The following is a 14,299-nucleotide window of genomic DNA, read 5'->3' as shown; positions in this document are numbered from 1 at the left end:
ATTTGACAGACTGATGGCCTTGAGATAGAAGCTGTTTTTCATTCTCTTGGTCCCAGCTTTGATGCACCTGTACTGACCAATTTATAATATCACCATACACACAAAACAAATAAACAAGTAAACTTGTGCACATATGCATTACGTTCATTATGTCACATGTACACATATGCAATATGTTCATTATGTCCATACTACAAAGCTGTTTTCCTCCCCACACTGCTATATGGAGCCAAAACATGGACCATCTACAGTAGGCACCTGAAAGCACTGGAACAACACCACCAAAGATCCTTAGAGAAAAACCTGAGGGTTAGCACCAGCGTTCTGGAGGAGGCCAACATAAACAGCTTCACCATTACCATAATGCAACACCAACTCCGATGGACAGGCCGTGTCTTCTGGATGCCCAACTCACGCCTCCCAAAACAGATAATGTACTTCCAGTTAAAGGAAGGTCAGCTACAAAGACAACATGAAAACATACCTGAAGAACTTCGACATCACCTCTAACAACAGGGAAGACATTACACTAAATAGACACAGCTTGAGAAAAAAGATTCAAGAGGGAGCTGCACTAAACAAAAAAGATCTCCACCGTACCGCAGAGTACAAGGGGCAGCTATGCAAGGAGAGACTCAACACCAGGAAGGCTCAAGCACCAACCATAACCAGGAAGGCCCCTGCCCACACTGCACCAAAATATGTATGCTCCCGGATCGGCCTCTAAAGTAATCTGTAGACTCACAAATAGAAGACACTATGGAGGACAATCATTCGACTCGAGTGATGATGCTGTGTGTTCTCAGATATAGATCTTTGTTGGATTTGAGGATGCGTCCTCACTGTGTTGAGGCTTGTCTGATTCTGCTAAACTCTCCTGAGACTCCAGTCTCTTCATCTGATACTTCGAAGACGCTCCCTCGCTCTCCTCGGACATGGCAGGTTCCAGTCTCAGCTGAAACGTTGTAGACGGTGCCTTACTCCCCTCGGACCCCCCAGAACCCAGCCTGTAGTTCTGCTCCACCACAGTCAGCCCATCATCCTCCTCCCAGGGAGGCCTGGTGTTCACCACTTCCCTGGGCTGAGACATTGCAGACGCTGCCTGTCTGCTGTGGGACCTGGTGATGACCGGGCCATTGGACTGGGACTTTGCGGACGGTCCCCTGCTGCGCTGGAAAGATGCTGCCTGGCTGGACGCAGCCCCGTTGGAGGAGCGGACCACCAGGTAGCGGACTGAGGGGCTCTTATCCTCGTCGTGGGCCTGGAGGGGGCAGGAGGAGCTGATGAACAGCCCCCCTCCCAGGATGAGCAGGATGGACGCCCCCCAGCCGATGTAGAGACACGCCCCGATCTCCCTCCGCTGGGCGTCGGTGGTGGAGCTGTAGAACCCCTGCACCACTGCCCCAGCGGCCCATGACGTGGGGATCAGGCACAGAACCCCCGTGGCGATCAACACCGTGCCCGCTGCCACGGCAACCCGGCCTTTGACCCCACCCCCTTGCTCGTCCAGAAACCGGGTGCACTTCCCCCCGACGAAGGCTAGTAGGAGCCCGGTGGCGCCTGTGGCGATGGCGAGGACGGTGAGCGCTCTTGCAGCTTGGAGGTCGGAGCTCAGGGCCAAGAGGGAGTCATAGGGCTTACACTGGATCTGTCCTGTACTCTCGGCCACACAGCTCATCCAGATACCCTCCCAGATAGTCTGAGAGGTGATGATGGTGGCGCCAATGAAGGCCGTGACCCTCCACATGGGCAGGACGCAGGTCACGATGACCCCCATCCAGCCCAGCAGGCTCAGGGCGCTGGCCAACATCTGCATCCCCAAAGAGGCCATGGTGGAGGAGGCAGAGGAGACGACACACTGGCTCCCCAGCTGGTTGCTGTTTGTCAGTCAGAGTCCTTAGAAAGTTGGATCCTTCAGGGTCTTAGTGTATCTAGCGTGTGTCCTTCTGAGACCTGAAGTGAAACATTATTTAGTCACGTCCTCCTGCTTCTCAGTCCTTTAATGGCTTTTTCAGCTGACCTTTCTTCAGTTCCAGCCTCTTCTATCTCTCTGCTAAGCTGTTGTTATGAATAGTGAGTCAACAGAGATGTCAGAGATCCCAGCTCGCTGCCCTGTCTACCTGTTACTGGCCTATAGACCCAGCTCTCTGCTGCTTCTGCTACCTACCTGCCTGCCTCCAGGTGTATCTGTGTCTTCCACTACATTTCCTTTTAAAATCTCTCTCTCTCTCTCTCTCTCTCTCTCTCTCTCTCTCTCTCTCTCTCTCTCTCTCTCTCTCTCTCTTCTCTTTCTTTCTCTCTCTTTGAGCAGCGGCCTCAGTGTTGTCTTCTCTCGCTCTCTCTTGAGTATCCACCTGGGTGACAGTGAGCAGGTGTATATACCACACCTCCCTCTGGGGATGACTGAGTGACTGAGTGACTGAGTGGGAGAGGTGTGGAGGTGCCTGTGACAATAGTGACATCATCTTCTAGCCTGTCAGGTTCTTCTCTGGGCAATGAGGGCGGAGCATGATGCAAGGCATTATGGGTTGTGGAAAATACTGGAAAGGAGGTAAGATAGTACTTTATTCAGGCAATGTGCCTTAGTTGATGCCTTCATGAACATCTTACTCATTGGACCTTCATGATTTTGCCACACTTTTTGATGTCTTAATTTTGGTTTCAGTTGAGCACAGTTATTACATTGTGGGGGGGGGGGGGGGGGGGATAGAGAGAATGTGTGTCAGATGTTGCATGTGTAAAGTGTTTGCATGTGTGTTTGAAGGGACACATTGAGCAGAGTGTGACAGGGGGAGGAGGGACATCTAACAGGATCAACTGAGAGAAAAGGCTTTTTATTACAACAAAAGATGGTGTTCAGAATAACCAGTTTGAAACCATACTCCCCCACTCGTAGACATTTATATTTCGTTATTTTATCTCACGCTTCGTGTGAAGTTGTGAAGGAGGCTTTGTGTGGCCAGGGGGTGGTTTAGAGTCCATGCTGTCAATTAAAAGATTATGAAGGACCACCTACATATTATAGGGACTGGGACTGTGAATTACAGTAATTTCAAGTGTTATGGTGCAAATAATCTGACTGCTGGTGATGGTGATTCAGACAGTGTGTAAGTGTTTTTAAATGTGTGTGTGTGCGCGTGCATGCATGTGTGTGTGTGCCCTTATCTGATAAATCTGAAAACAGCTTGCTTGTTGCCAGTGTAACGTAAACAGAGTCAACTGTAACTCTTCAGACAGCGATAACCATCTTGTGTCCAGACGGCACATTTGTATTTTACCTACACACAAACACTGGGGTGTGGTTCAGTAACTACACTGCTCAAAAAAATAAAGGGAACACTTAAACAACACATCCTAGATCTGAATGAATTAAATAATCTTATTAAATATTTTTTTCTTTACATAGTTGAATGTGCTGACAACAAAATCACACAAAAATTATCAATGGAAATCAAATGTATCAACCCATGGAGGTCTGGATTTGGAGTCACCCTCAAAATTAAAGTGGAAAACCACACTACAGGCTGATCCAACTTTGATGTAATGTCCTTAAAACAAGTCAAAATGAGGCTCAGTAGTGTGTGTGGCCTCCACGTGCCTGTATGACCTCCCTACAACGCCTGGGCATGCTCCTGATGAGGTGGCGGATGGTCTCCTGAGGGATCACCTCCCAGACCTGGACTAAAGCATCCGCCAACTCCTGGACAGTCTGTGGTGCAACGTGGCGTTGGTGGATGGAGCGAGACATGATGTCCCAGATGTGCTCAATTGGATTCAGGTCTGGGGAACGGGCGGGCCAGTCCATAGCATCAATGCCTTCCTCTTGCAGGAACTGCTGACACACTCCAGCCACATGAGGTCTAGCATTGTCTTGCATTAAGAGGAACCCAGGGCCAACCACACCAGCATATGGTCTCACAAGGGGTCTGAGGATCTCATCTCGGTACCTAATGGCAGTCAGGCTACCTCTGGCGAGCACATGGAGGGCTGTGCGGCCCCCCAAAGAAATGCCACCCCACACCATGACTGACCCACCGCCAAACCGGTCATGCTGGAGGATGTTGCAGGCAGCAGAACGTTCTCCACGGCGTCTCCAGACTCTGTCACGTCTGTCACATGTGCTCAGTGTGAACCTGCTTTCATCTGTGAAGAGCACAGGGCGCATGGTGTTGGGCTGTAAGCACAACCCCCACCTGTGGACGTCGGGCCCTCATACCACCCTCATGGAGTCGGTTTCTGACCGTTTGAGCAGACACATGCACATTTGTGGCCTGCTGGAGGTCATTTTGCAGGGCTCTGGCAGTGCTCCACCTGCTCCTCCTTGCACAAAGGCGGAGGTAGCAGTCCTGCTGCTGGGTTGTTGCCCTCCTACGGCCTCCTCCACGTCTCCTGATGTACTGGCCTGTCTCCTGGTAGCGCCTCCATGCTCTGGACACTACGCTGACAGACACAGCAAACCTTCTTGCCACAGCTCGCATTGATGTGCCATCCTGGATGAGCTGCACTACCTGAGCCACTTGTGTGGGTTGTAGACTCCGTCTCATGCTACCACTAGAGTGAAAGCACCGCCAGCATTCAAAAGTGACCAAAACATCAGCCAGGAAGCATAGGAACTGAGAAGTGGTCTGTGGTCACCACCTGCAAAACCAGTCTTTATTGGGGGTGTCTTGCTAAATGCCTATAATTTACACCTGTTGTCTATCCAATTTGCACAACAGCATTTGACATTTATTGTCAATCAGTGTTGCTTCCTAATGGGACAGTTTGATTTCACAGAAGTGTGATTGACTTGGAGTTACATTGTGTTGTTTAAGTGTTCCCTTTATTTTTTTGAGCAGTGTATATGGTGCTGCTGCTACTTCTGGTATTACACTGATAACCAACAACAGAGGGCCTCAGAGATACAAACACAGGGATGGGGGTCATTCTGAAAAATAAACAAACATTTATTCAAAACGCATTCTGGCTGTGTGATAACAATTTTATGTTTGACTTGGTTTTGATTGCAGTGTTGGGGGTAACGCGTTACAAAAGTATTGCGTTACGTAATCAAATAACTTTTATCAGTAACGGGTTACTTTTTGCAGTTTGGGTAATATTATTACAGCTACTTTGTCAAACAACATGTGCGTTACTTTCAGAATAATATCTCTACCGGTCGCGTGTTTCCATGATCGGATCTCGACTTGTTTCCTCATTTAGTTCTCAAGCGAGCGGAGAAAGGCTGTTTGGAGAAATGTCATGACAGCTGCTGTCAAGAGGGCACACGTCTGATCTTTGCCATTGATTCTGTGGTAGCAAAGCTCATATGTGGCTTTCCCGTCTAGTGGCAAGAGTGCCCTCTATACATCTAATGGGTCTGTGTACGTGTGGTCAATAGAGTACCACAGTATGAGTCATAATACCCATAAAACCTAGTGTTCAAACAAGGCAATGGTTCCAATCGCTTTTCCACAATTTACCCCACAAAAATGAAATGCTAATTAGCTGCTAATGTACAGTGGGGAAAAAAAAGTATTTAGTCAGCCACCAATTGTGCAAGTTCTCCCACTTAAAAAGATGAGAGAGGCCTGTAATTTTCATCATAGGTACACGTCAACTATGACAGACAAAAGGAGAAAACAAAATCCAGAAAATCACATTGTAGGATTTTTAATGAATTTATTTGCAAATTATGGTGGAAAATATGTATTTGGTCAATAACAAAAGTTTCTCAATACTTTGTTATATACCCTTTGTTGGCAATGACACAGGTCAAACGTTTTCTGTAAGTCTTCACAAGGTTTTCACACACTGTTGCTGGTATTTTGTCCCATTCCTCCATGCAGATCTCCTCTAGAGCAGTGATGTTTTGGGGCTGTCGCTGGGCAACACGGACTTTCAACTCCCTCCAAAGATTTTCTATGGGGTTGAGATCTGGAGACTGGCTAGGCCACTCCAGGACCTTGAAATGCTTCTTACGAAGCCACTCCTTCGTTGCCCGGGCGGTGTGTTTGGGATCATTGTCATGCTGAAAGACCCAGCCACGTTTCATCTTCAATGCCCTTGCTGATGGAAGGAGGTTTTCACTCAAAATCTCACGATACATGGCCCCATTCATTCTTTCCTTTACACGGATCAGTCGTCCTGGTCCCTTTGCAGAAAAACAGCCCCAAAGCATGATGTTTCCACCCCCATGCTTCACAGTAGGTATGGTGTTCTTTGGATGCAACTCAGCATTTTTTGTCCTCCAAACACGACGAGTTGAGTTTTTACCAAAAAGTTCTATTTTGGTTTCATCTGACCATATGACATTCTCCCAATCCTCTTCTGGATCATCCAAATGCACTCTAGCAAACTTCAGACGGGCCTGGACATGTACTGGCTTATGCAGGGGGACATGTCTGGCACTGCAGGATTTGAGTCCCTGGCGGCGTAGTGTGTTACTGATGGTAGGCTTTGTTACTTTGGTCCCAGCTCTCTGCAGGTCATTCACTAGGTCCCCCTGTGTGGTTCTGGGATTTTTGCTCACCGTTCTTGTGATCATTTTGACCCCACGGGGTGAGATCTTGCGTGGAGCCCCAGATCGAGGGAGATTATCAGTGGTCTTGTATGTCTTCCATTTCCTAATAATTGCTCCCACAGTTGATTTCTTCAAACCAAGCTGCTTACCTATTGCAGATTCAGTCTTCCCAGCCTGGTGCAGGTCTACAATTTTGTTTCTGGTGTCCTTTGACAGCTCTTTGGTCTTGGCCATAGTGGAGTTTGGAGTGTGACTGTTTGAGGTTGTGGACAGGTGTCTTTTATACTGATAACAAGTTCAAACAGGTGCCATTAATACAGGTAACGAGTGGAGGACAGAGGAGCCTCTTAAAGAAGAAGTTACAGGTGTGTGAGAGCCAGAAATCTTGCTTGTTTGTAGGTCACCAAATACTTATTTTCCACCATAATTTGCAAATAAATTCATAAAAAATCCTACAATGTGATTTTCTGGATTTTTTTTCTCTATTTGTCTGTTATAGTTTACGTGTACATATGATGAAAATTACAGGCCTCTCTCATCTTTTTAAGTGGGAGAACTTGCACAATTGGTGACTGACTAAATATTTTTTTCCCCCACTGTAGCTATCATAAAGAACTACAAATGCCATGATGATCTGACGAGACTTTTAAATTGAGGCAAAGGTAAGAATCTCTGGATTATCTGTATAATGTTATCTAAATTTAGCAATGAATAAATTGGCTGCCTTTCTTTCAATTGACAATTCTGTGAACTGTCTTGTGCAAGTTTTAAATTGACACAATACCTGTTAGCAAAGATGTCAGCTAGAGATGACGTTCAGGAGCTTGCAGGGATTTGTAGTCTTACATGATGTCTACTTTGATGCTAATTAGCATTTTCAAATCTGAGAGTAAATAGAGCCGAATATATTGATACAAGTCACCTTGTCCGAAAGAGATTTACATGGTTATCAAAACGTCACGCCAAGGTAAGCCTACATGAAACACAGCCCTTCTTTTAAGTATTTCTAAAATTCCCTATGGGAACCATTAATGGTGGAAAAATAATTGGAACCATTTCCCTGTTTGATCGGTAGGTTTTATGGGTCTTATGACACCTCCACTGTGGGGCTCTATAGAACTGGCTGGAGAGAAAGATTTTGAATGAAAAGATAGGAAATCTGTACAGATGTTTGTCTTACAGTATATATGGATAATTAAGCTGCCCATATATAGTGCAGCACTTGTAAACTAGCACTGGAAAGCAGTGCCACAAATGAAAGGAGAACCTAGTGATCAAACCTGAGTAAGTAGCATATCTTTGGTAGACCGCGCACGGCTTGCCTTGCTCCCTCAGTCAAACAAACTGTGAGATTTTTTGATTATTTTCTTGAAAGTAACGCAAAGTAATACAAGTATTAATATAATGTGTTGCTTTCCACACAGAGTAATATTTTTAAATAATGTGTTACTTTTGTTAAATGTAACGAGTAATATGTGATACCAAGTAACTATTCCCAACATTCGTCTCAAGTGACGAGCATTATGCAATCGTGAACTGTCTTAACCTCCCCTATCTGACGTCAACACAGTACACTGGACTGAATGTAGAGTAAATGAATGAATGAATGAATGAATGACTTGTGTGATTGTGAAGTACCATTAAAGGTATGGCTCAACTGTGCAAGCCAGAATCCCAAGAGGAGGTTTGTTGTGTGTTTTTATCAGGGCTGCCAACACCACTTGAAACCTCTTAACACACTTACATATACGGACGCATGCATGAACGCACACACACTCAAAAGTTCTGCTCCTCCGTCTCTCGACCTCTCAGTCTCCCTCTCCCCTCTCTGTCTCTACCTCTCAGTCTCCCTCTCCCTTCTCTGTCTCTACCTCTCAGTCTCCCTCTCCCCTCTCGTCTCTACCTCACAGTCTCCCTATCCCCTTTCTGACTCTGCCTCGCCGTCTCCCTCTCCTCCTCTCTGTTTCTACCAGTTCTTCTTCTTCCTCTCCCCCTCCCCCTCTCTGTCTCTATCTCTCTTCCCTCTCCCCCCCTCCCCTCTGTGTGTTGATCTGTAGCATTCTCTCTGAAGTAGTCCACATTGTCACATCTCTTAGTAACACAACCTGTTTGCACAGATTCCTTTATGTACAAAATTACTTGAGCTGAGTGCAACACTGCCCAACAAGTTATTTTGGTGTGTGTCACACATATACAGTGAGGGAAAAAAGTATTTGATCCCCTGCTGATTTTGTACGTTTGCCCACTGACAAAGAAATGATCAGTCTATAATTTTAATGGTAGGTTTATTTGAACAGTGAGAGACAGAATAACAACCAAAAAATCCAGAAAAACGCATGTCAAAATTGTTATAAATTGATTTGCATTTTAATGAGGGAAATAAGTATTTGACCCCTCTGCAAAACATGACTTAGTACTTGGTGGCAAAACCCTTGTTGGCAATCGCAGAGGTCAGATGTTTCTTGTAGTTGGCCACCAGGTTTGCACACATCTCAGGAGGGATTTTGTCCCACTCCTCTTTGCAGATCTTCTCCAAGTCATTAAGGTTTCGAGGCTGACGTTTGGCAACTCTAACCTTCAGCTCCCTCCACAGATTTTCTATGGGATTAAGGTCTGGAGACTGGCTAGGCCACTCCAGGACCTTAATGTGCTTCTTCTTGAGCCACTCCTTTGTTGCCTTGGCCGTGTGTTTTGGGTCATTGTCATGCTGGAATACCCATCCACGACCCATTTTCAATGCCCTGGCTGAGGGAACTTGACCCCGTCCATAGTCCCTTTGATGCGGTGAAGTTGTCCTGTCCACTTAGCAGAAAAACACCCCCAAAGCATAATGTTTCCACCTCCATGTTTGACAGTGGGGATGGTGTTCTTGGGGTCATAGGCAGCATTCCTCCTCTTCCAAACACGGCGAGTTGAGTTGATGCCAAAGAGCTCAATTTTGGTCTCATCTGACCACAACACTTTCACCCAGTTCTCCTCTGAATCATTCAGATGTTCATTGGCAAACTTCAGTCGGGCATGTATATGTGCTTTCTTGAGCAGGGGGACCTTGCGGGCGCTGCAGGATTTCAGTCCTTCACGGCGTAGTGTGTTACCAATTGTTTTCTTGGTGACTATGGTCCCAGCTGCCTTGAGATCATTGACAAGATCCTCCCGTGTAGTTCTGGGCTGATTCCTCACTGTTCTCATGATCATTGCAACTCCACGAGGTGAGATCTTGCATGGAGCCCCAGGCCGATGGAGATTGACAGTTCTTTTGTGTTTCTTCCATTTGCGAATAATCGCACCAACTGTTGTCACCTTCTCACCAAGCTGCTTGGCGATGGTCTTGTAAGCCCATTCCAGCCTTGTGTAGGTCTACAATCTTGTCCCTGACATCCTTGGAGAGTTCTTTGGTCTTGGCCATGGTGGAGAGTTTGGAATCTGATTGATTGATTGCTTCTGTGGACAGGTGTCTTTTATAAAGGTAACAAGCTGAGATTAGGAGCACTCCCTTTAAGAGTGTGCTCCTAATCTCAGCTCGTTACCTGTATAAAAGACACCTGGGAGCCAGAAATCTTTCTGATTGAGAGGGGGTCAAATACTATTTCCCTCATTAAAATGCAAATCAATTTATAACATTTTTGACATGCGTTTTTCTGGATTTTTTTGTTAAAATTATAGACTGATCATTTCTTTGTCAGTGGGCAAACGTACAATATCAGCAGGGGATCAAATACTTTTTTTCCCTCACTATACATACACATTGAGCTATTCCCTTCAGGAAAAGACACAGTCATTATGAGTTAAAGTTTTTTTTTAAAGGATCCACTTTTTAAAACAGAAATTAATGGTCTGACTTAATTATTTTATGGGTGAATAATAGAATACTTAATATTTTGGTTTAAAATACATCTTAGGATGCAAATAATATAGAATAATATTAATAATAATATAGTATAGTACTGAGCGTAATACAACACGACAAAACAAATCCATGTGACAGTAGGAAGGCGACATACAAACACATTAAACAATTTTAATAGAACAGTTAAATTCAACCTTGCCCAATTCATGAACCGTGCCAGACGTTTTACAACTTAAATTCTAGAAAGAGTCCAATAACATATTTCAAGAATGATAACGGTGTGTTCAAGAGTGAGTGGAATTCTGTTTTTATGATACTTGGTTGTATACTTTTTCTCTGAGACCCTAGAGAGGGACTCTTCAACATTTGACTAAATGATTTTCATAGTAACTGACATCACATTTTACACTAACTAGAAAGCACATACTTTAGCCAACACTCTGTCAACTCACACATACATTGACACTTCAATTTCACTGTGGTACCACAGTCGAACATGACAGTAAAAGCAAAAAAACTCTATCAGCAAATTCACAATGGGGAGAAACTACATCAGTGCAAGGAATGTGGTAAAAACAATAAAATAGCACAGTGAACAACCTTGAAAGTCCCATTTTCAACACCCCTTCAGTCCCCTCATCCACAGGCTCTGGGTGGTCTGGTCTGTGGTGGTCTGGTCTGTGGTGGTCTGTGGTGGTCTGGTCTGTGGTGGTCTGGTCTGTGGTGTGTCTAAACATCTAGACGTAGGCCTTGCTGCTGGCAGCAGCCTTGGAGTACTTGACATCGTAGTTGTTCTCATCGCTGGGTGGGCAGGAGCTGCAGAGGAGTGCCCCGCCCAGGATCATCAGCCCTGCGGAGCCCCAGCCGATGTAGAGCGAGGCCCCCAGCTCCCTCCTCTGGGCCTCGATCAAAAGGGGGTTGTAGAAGTCTTGGATGATGGTTTGGGCTGACCAGCAGACAGGAACCAGGACCAGGAGGGAAGCGATGAGGAAGATAACCCCGCTAGCGATAGCGACTTTAGCTTTTAAGCTCTCATCGTCCACAAAGTTGGTGCACTTCCCCCCTCCGATGCCCAGCAGGATGGCGAACACGCCGGCGATGACGGCAATGATGATGAGAGCCCTGGCGGCCTGCAGATCCTGGGGCAAGGCCAGGAGGGAGTCGTAGACCTTACACTGCATCTGGCCCGTACTCTGGGTTACACAGTTCATCCATAAGCCTTCCCAGATGACCTGAGCGGTGATGATGTTGGCTCCGATGAAGGCTGTCACCTTCCACATGGGCAGAATACAGATGATGATGCTTCCCAGCCAGCCAGTGATTGCCAGGGCAATGCCCAGCATCTGTAGTCCAGCCGACACCATCCTGATGGAGCCCTGGTAGTATGGACTGATTGAACTGATGGAGGGAGAGATATAGAGGGTGACAGGAGAGTATAGCGTGTACAGTGGAGAGTTTGACAATGACAAACTCACTTCCTCTACGTCTCTGACTTATCAGGTTTACTGTGAAAAAGGGACAGAACAGGGGAGGAGTTTTGTCATCTCTCTCTCTCTCTCTCTCTCTCTCTCTCTCTCTCTCTCTCTCTCTCTCTCTCTCTCTCTCTCTCTCTCTCTCTCTCTCTCTCTCACTCACTCACTCGGGTGAAACTCGTTTCCTAAGCCATCTCACCTGACCAGATTACTCTCCTAACACACACACACACACACACATCCAAAAGCAGCAACTTTGTCTAAACATAATATCCTCAGGGCCGTATTCATAAAGCTTCTCAGAGTAGAAGTGCTGACATACGATCAGGTCCCCCCTCTTAATGATTATGATTTAAAAAGCTAAACTAATCCTGGATCAGCACTCCTACTCTGAGACAGGTCCAGATCAACAAGAGTCGCTGATTGACATAGAAAGAGACAAACCAGGTCTAACAGCATGTTCACCTGTGACGAGGTGAATGAAGGAGTCAGGCGCAGGAGGTAAAATACTGAAGTCCAGAGTTTATTCCGTTTACATTCTGTTTTTTTTTTTTTTATTTAACCGTTATTTAACCAGGTAAGCCAGTTGAGAACAAGTTCTCATTTACAACTGCGACCTGGCCAAGATAAAGCAAAGCAGTGCGATAAAAACAACAACACAGAGTTACATATGGGGTAAAAAAACATAAAGTCAAAAAATACAACAGAAAATATATATACAGTGTGTGCAAATGTAGCAAGTTATGGAGGTAAGGCAATAAATAGGCTATAGTTCAAAATAATTACAATTAGTATTAACACTGGAATGCTAGATGTGCAAGAGATTATGTGCAAATAGAGATACTGGGGTGCAAAAGAGCAAAATAAATAACAATTTATTATTATTATTATTGTAAACGCTTGGGGCGTTTGCATAAATCAAACGCCCCAAGCGTCAAACGAAACCATTACAAGGGAAAACATCCACCTTGGCACAGTGAATAGTAGCTCAACCGAGCTACACGCTCTTACAACAAACAATCACTCACAAAGACAAGGGGAACAGAGGGAACACTTATACACATACTAATTAGGGGAATGAGCACCAGGTGTGTGTGATTGACAAGACATGACAAGTGGAGTGATGAGAATGGGATCGGCAGTAGCTAGTACTCCGGTGACGACGAACCCCAAAGCCTGCCCGAACCAGGAGGGGGGGCAGCCTCGGCGGAAGTCGTGACATCACCAGAAGCCAGAGGGGTTTATCAATGCATAGAGGAAGTTCCCTCGTTACTGTTACTGTTATCATCTCTAACACTGTCTGTTGGTTAATTAGCCTCTCTTATACCTTTTTCAATTCTTGATTTTCTTTTTTTGCAGGAATCTTCCAGCTTGGATGGAAGGATGGAGGAGGGAACAAAGCAAAGGTGTACAGACGTTATCCAGCCTGATGACTAAGAAATGTAAATAGCCTATGTTTTGCTGTCCATCTCTCTCCGCCAGATTGCTGAGAGGCAACACAGTCAGTGTACTTTCTAGACCTTAGGTAATTGTTAATCATGACTCGTCTCTGTCTTTACAGTTCCTGAAACATGTCAATAACCTGATGCATGGCCTCTACAGCAGTGCTTGGCCACCCACTCAGTTACCAGTGACTTACTCTGCCAGGAGAGAGAAGAAACACCCCTCCTTAAATCCATAGTCATTGACAGTAAGTTGTGTGCAAAATGTTTTTTTTCTTTCTGCTTGATACTCTGATCTTCAATGTGTATTGATTCCTTACTTACCAGCTTTGTAAGAGCTAGGTTTGTACTAGCTATGCTGATGATCATGAATGTTTTTTCTCTGCATCAGGTTTCACTGAGACTGGATTTCCCCAAAAAAGACATGCTATTCAGCTGCCCATGATTGTCTGATCTTACACTTTTAGGAAAAAAGGTGGTATCTAGAACCTAAAAGGGTTAATCGGCTGTCCCCGTAGGAACACTTTGAAGAACCCTTTGGTTCCAGGTAGAACTATTTTGGGTTCCATGTAGAACCCTTTCCACAGAGGGCTCTACCTGGAACCAAAAGGGTTCTCCTATGGGGACAGCCGAAGAACCCTTTTGGAGAAAAAAAATCTAAGAGTGTAGTGTAAGTAGATCCAATAGAAATAGAACCACTTCTAATAATATAAGATTGTAAAGCAAATAAAATACTATTTTAACTCACCTTTTTTTTCACGTGCAAAACCCTTGTGTCCTGATTCAACAGACACCTCCCTTGGTGAGTCATGGAAAGTTTCTCCCACTTCTCTCTTGCTCATTCTCCCTGTCGCTCGCTCAAACTCACACACATATGCAGTTGCAGAGAAGAGGAAGAGTTACCAATTACACCCATTTCTAACAATGTTTGATGCAGGAATGATATGACGGACACAACTTTTGAACAAGATAATATTTTATTGTCTCTTTTTTGCCTCTTTACACTTTTACTGAGTAAAGTATTTGTCATCGTCAC

At 45.2% G+C, this 14,299-nt stretch overlaps 2 protein-coding genes across 2 annotated transcripts; both read right to left on the bottom strand.

Moving 5' to 3' along the window:
• Nucleotides 1-802: 802 nt before the first annotated feature.
• On the bottom strand, nt 803-1,831 carry LOC311143165 (claudin-4-like; the record flags this gene model as incomplete). The annotated part of the gene is made up of 1 exon (XM_084178952.1): nt 803-1,831. The coding sequence occupies one exon, from the start codon at nt 1,829-1,831 to the stop codon at nt 803-805; it is 1,029 nt and encodes a 342-aa protein (XP_084035078.1).
• Nucleotides 1,832-11,086: 9,255 nt separating this feature from the next.
• LOC311142764 (claudin-4-like) lies at nt 11,087-11,713 on the bottom strand (the record flags this gene model as incomplete). Its single annotated transcript, XM_084178435.1, has 1 exon — nt 11,087-11,713. The coding sequence occupies one exon, from the start codon at nt 11,711-11,713 to the stop codon at nt 11,087-11,089; it is 627 nt and encodes a 208-aa protein (XP_084034561.1).
• Nucleotides 11,714-14,299: the final 2,586 nt, after the last annotated feature.

This window comes from Coregonus lavaretus (assembly GCF_964263955.1).
Source record: "Coregonus lavaretus genome assembly, chromosome: 15".
NCBI classification, from domain to species: Eukaryota; Metazoa; Chordata; class Actinopteri; order Salmoniformes; family Salmonidae; genus Coregonus; species Coregonus lavaretus.
This window is presented reverse-complemented; position numbering and strand designations above follow the sequence as displayed.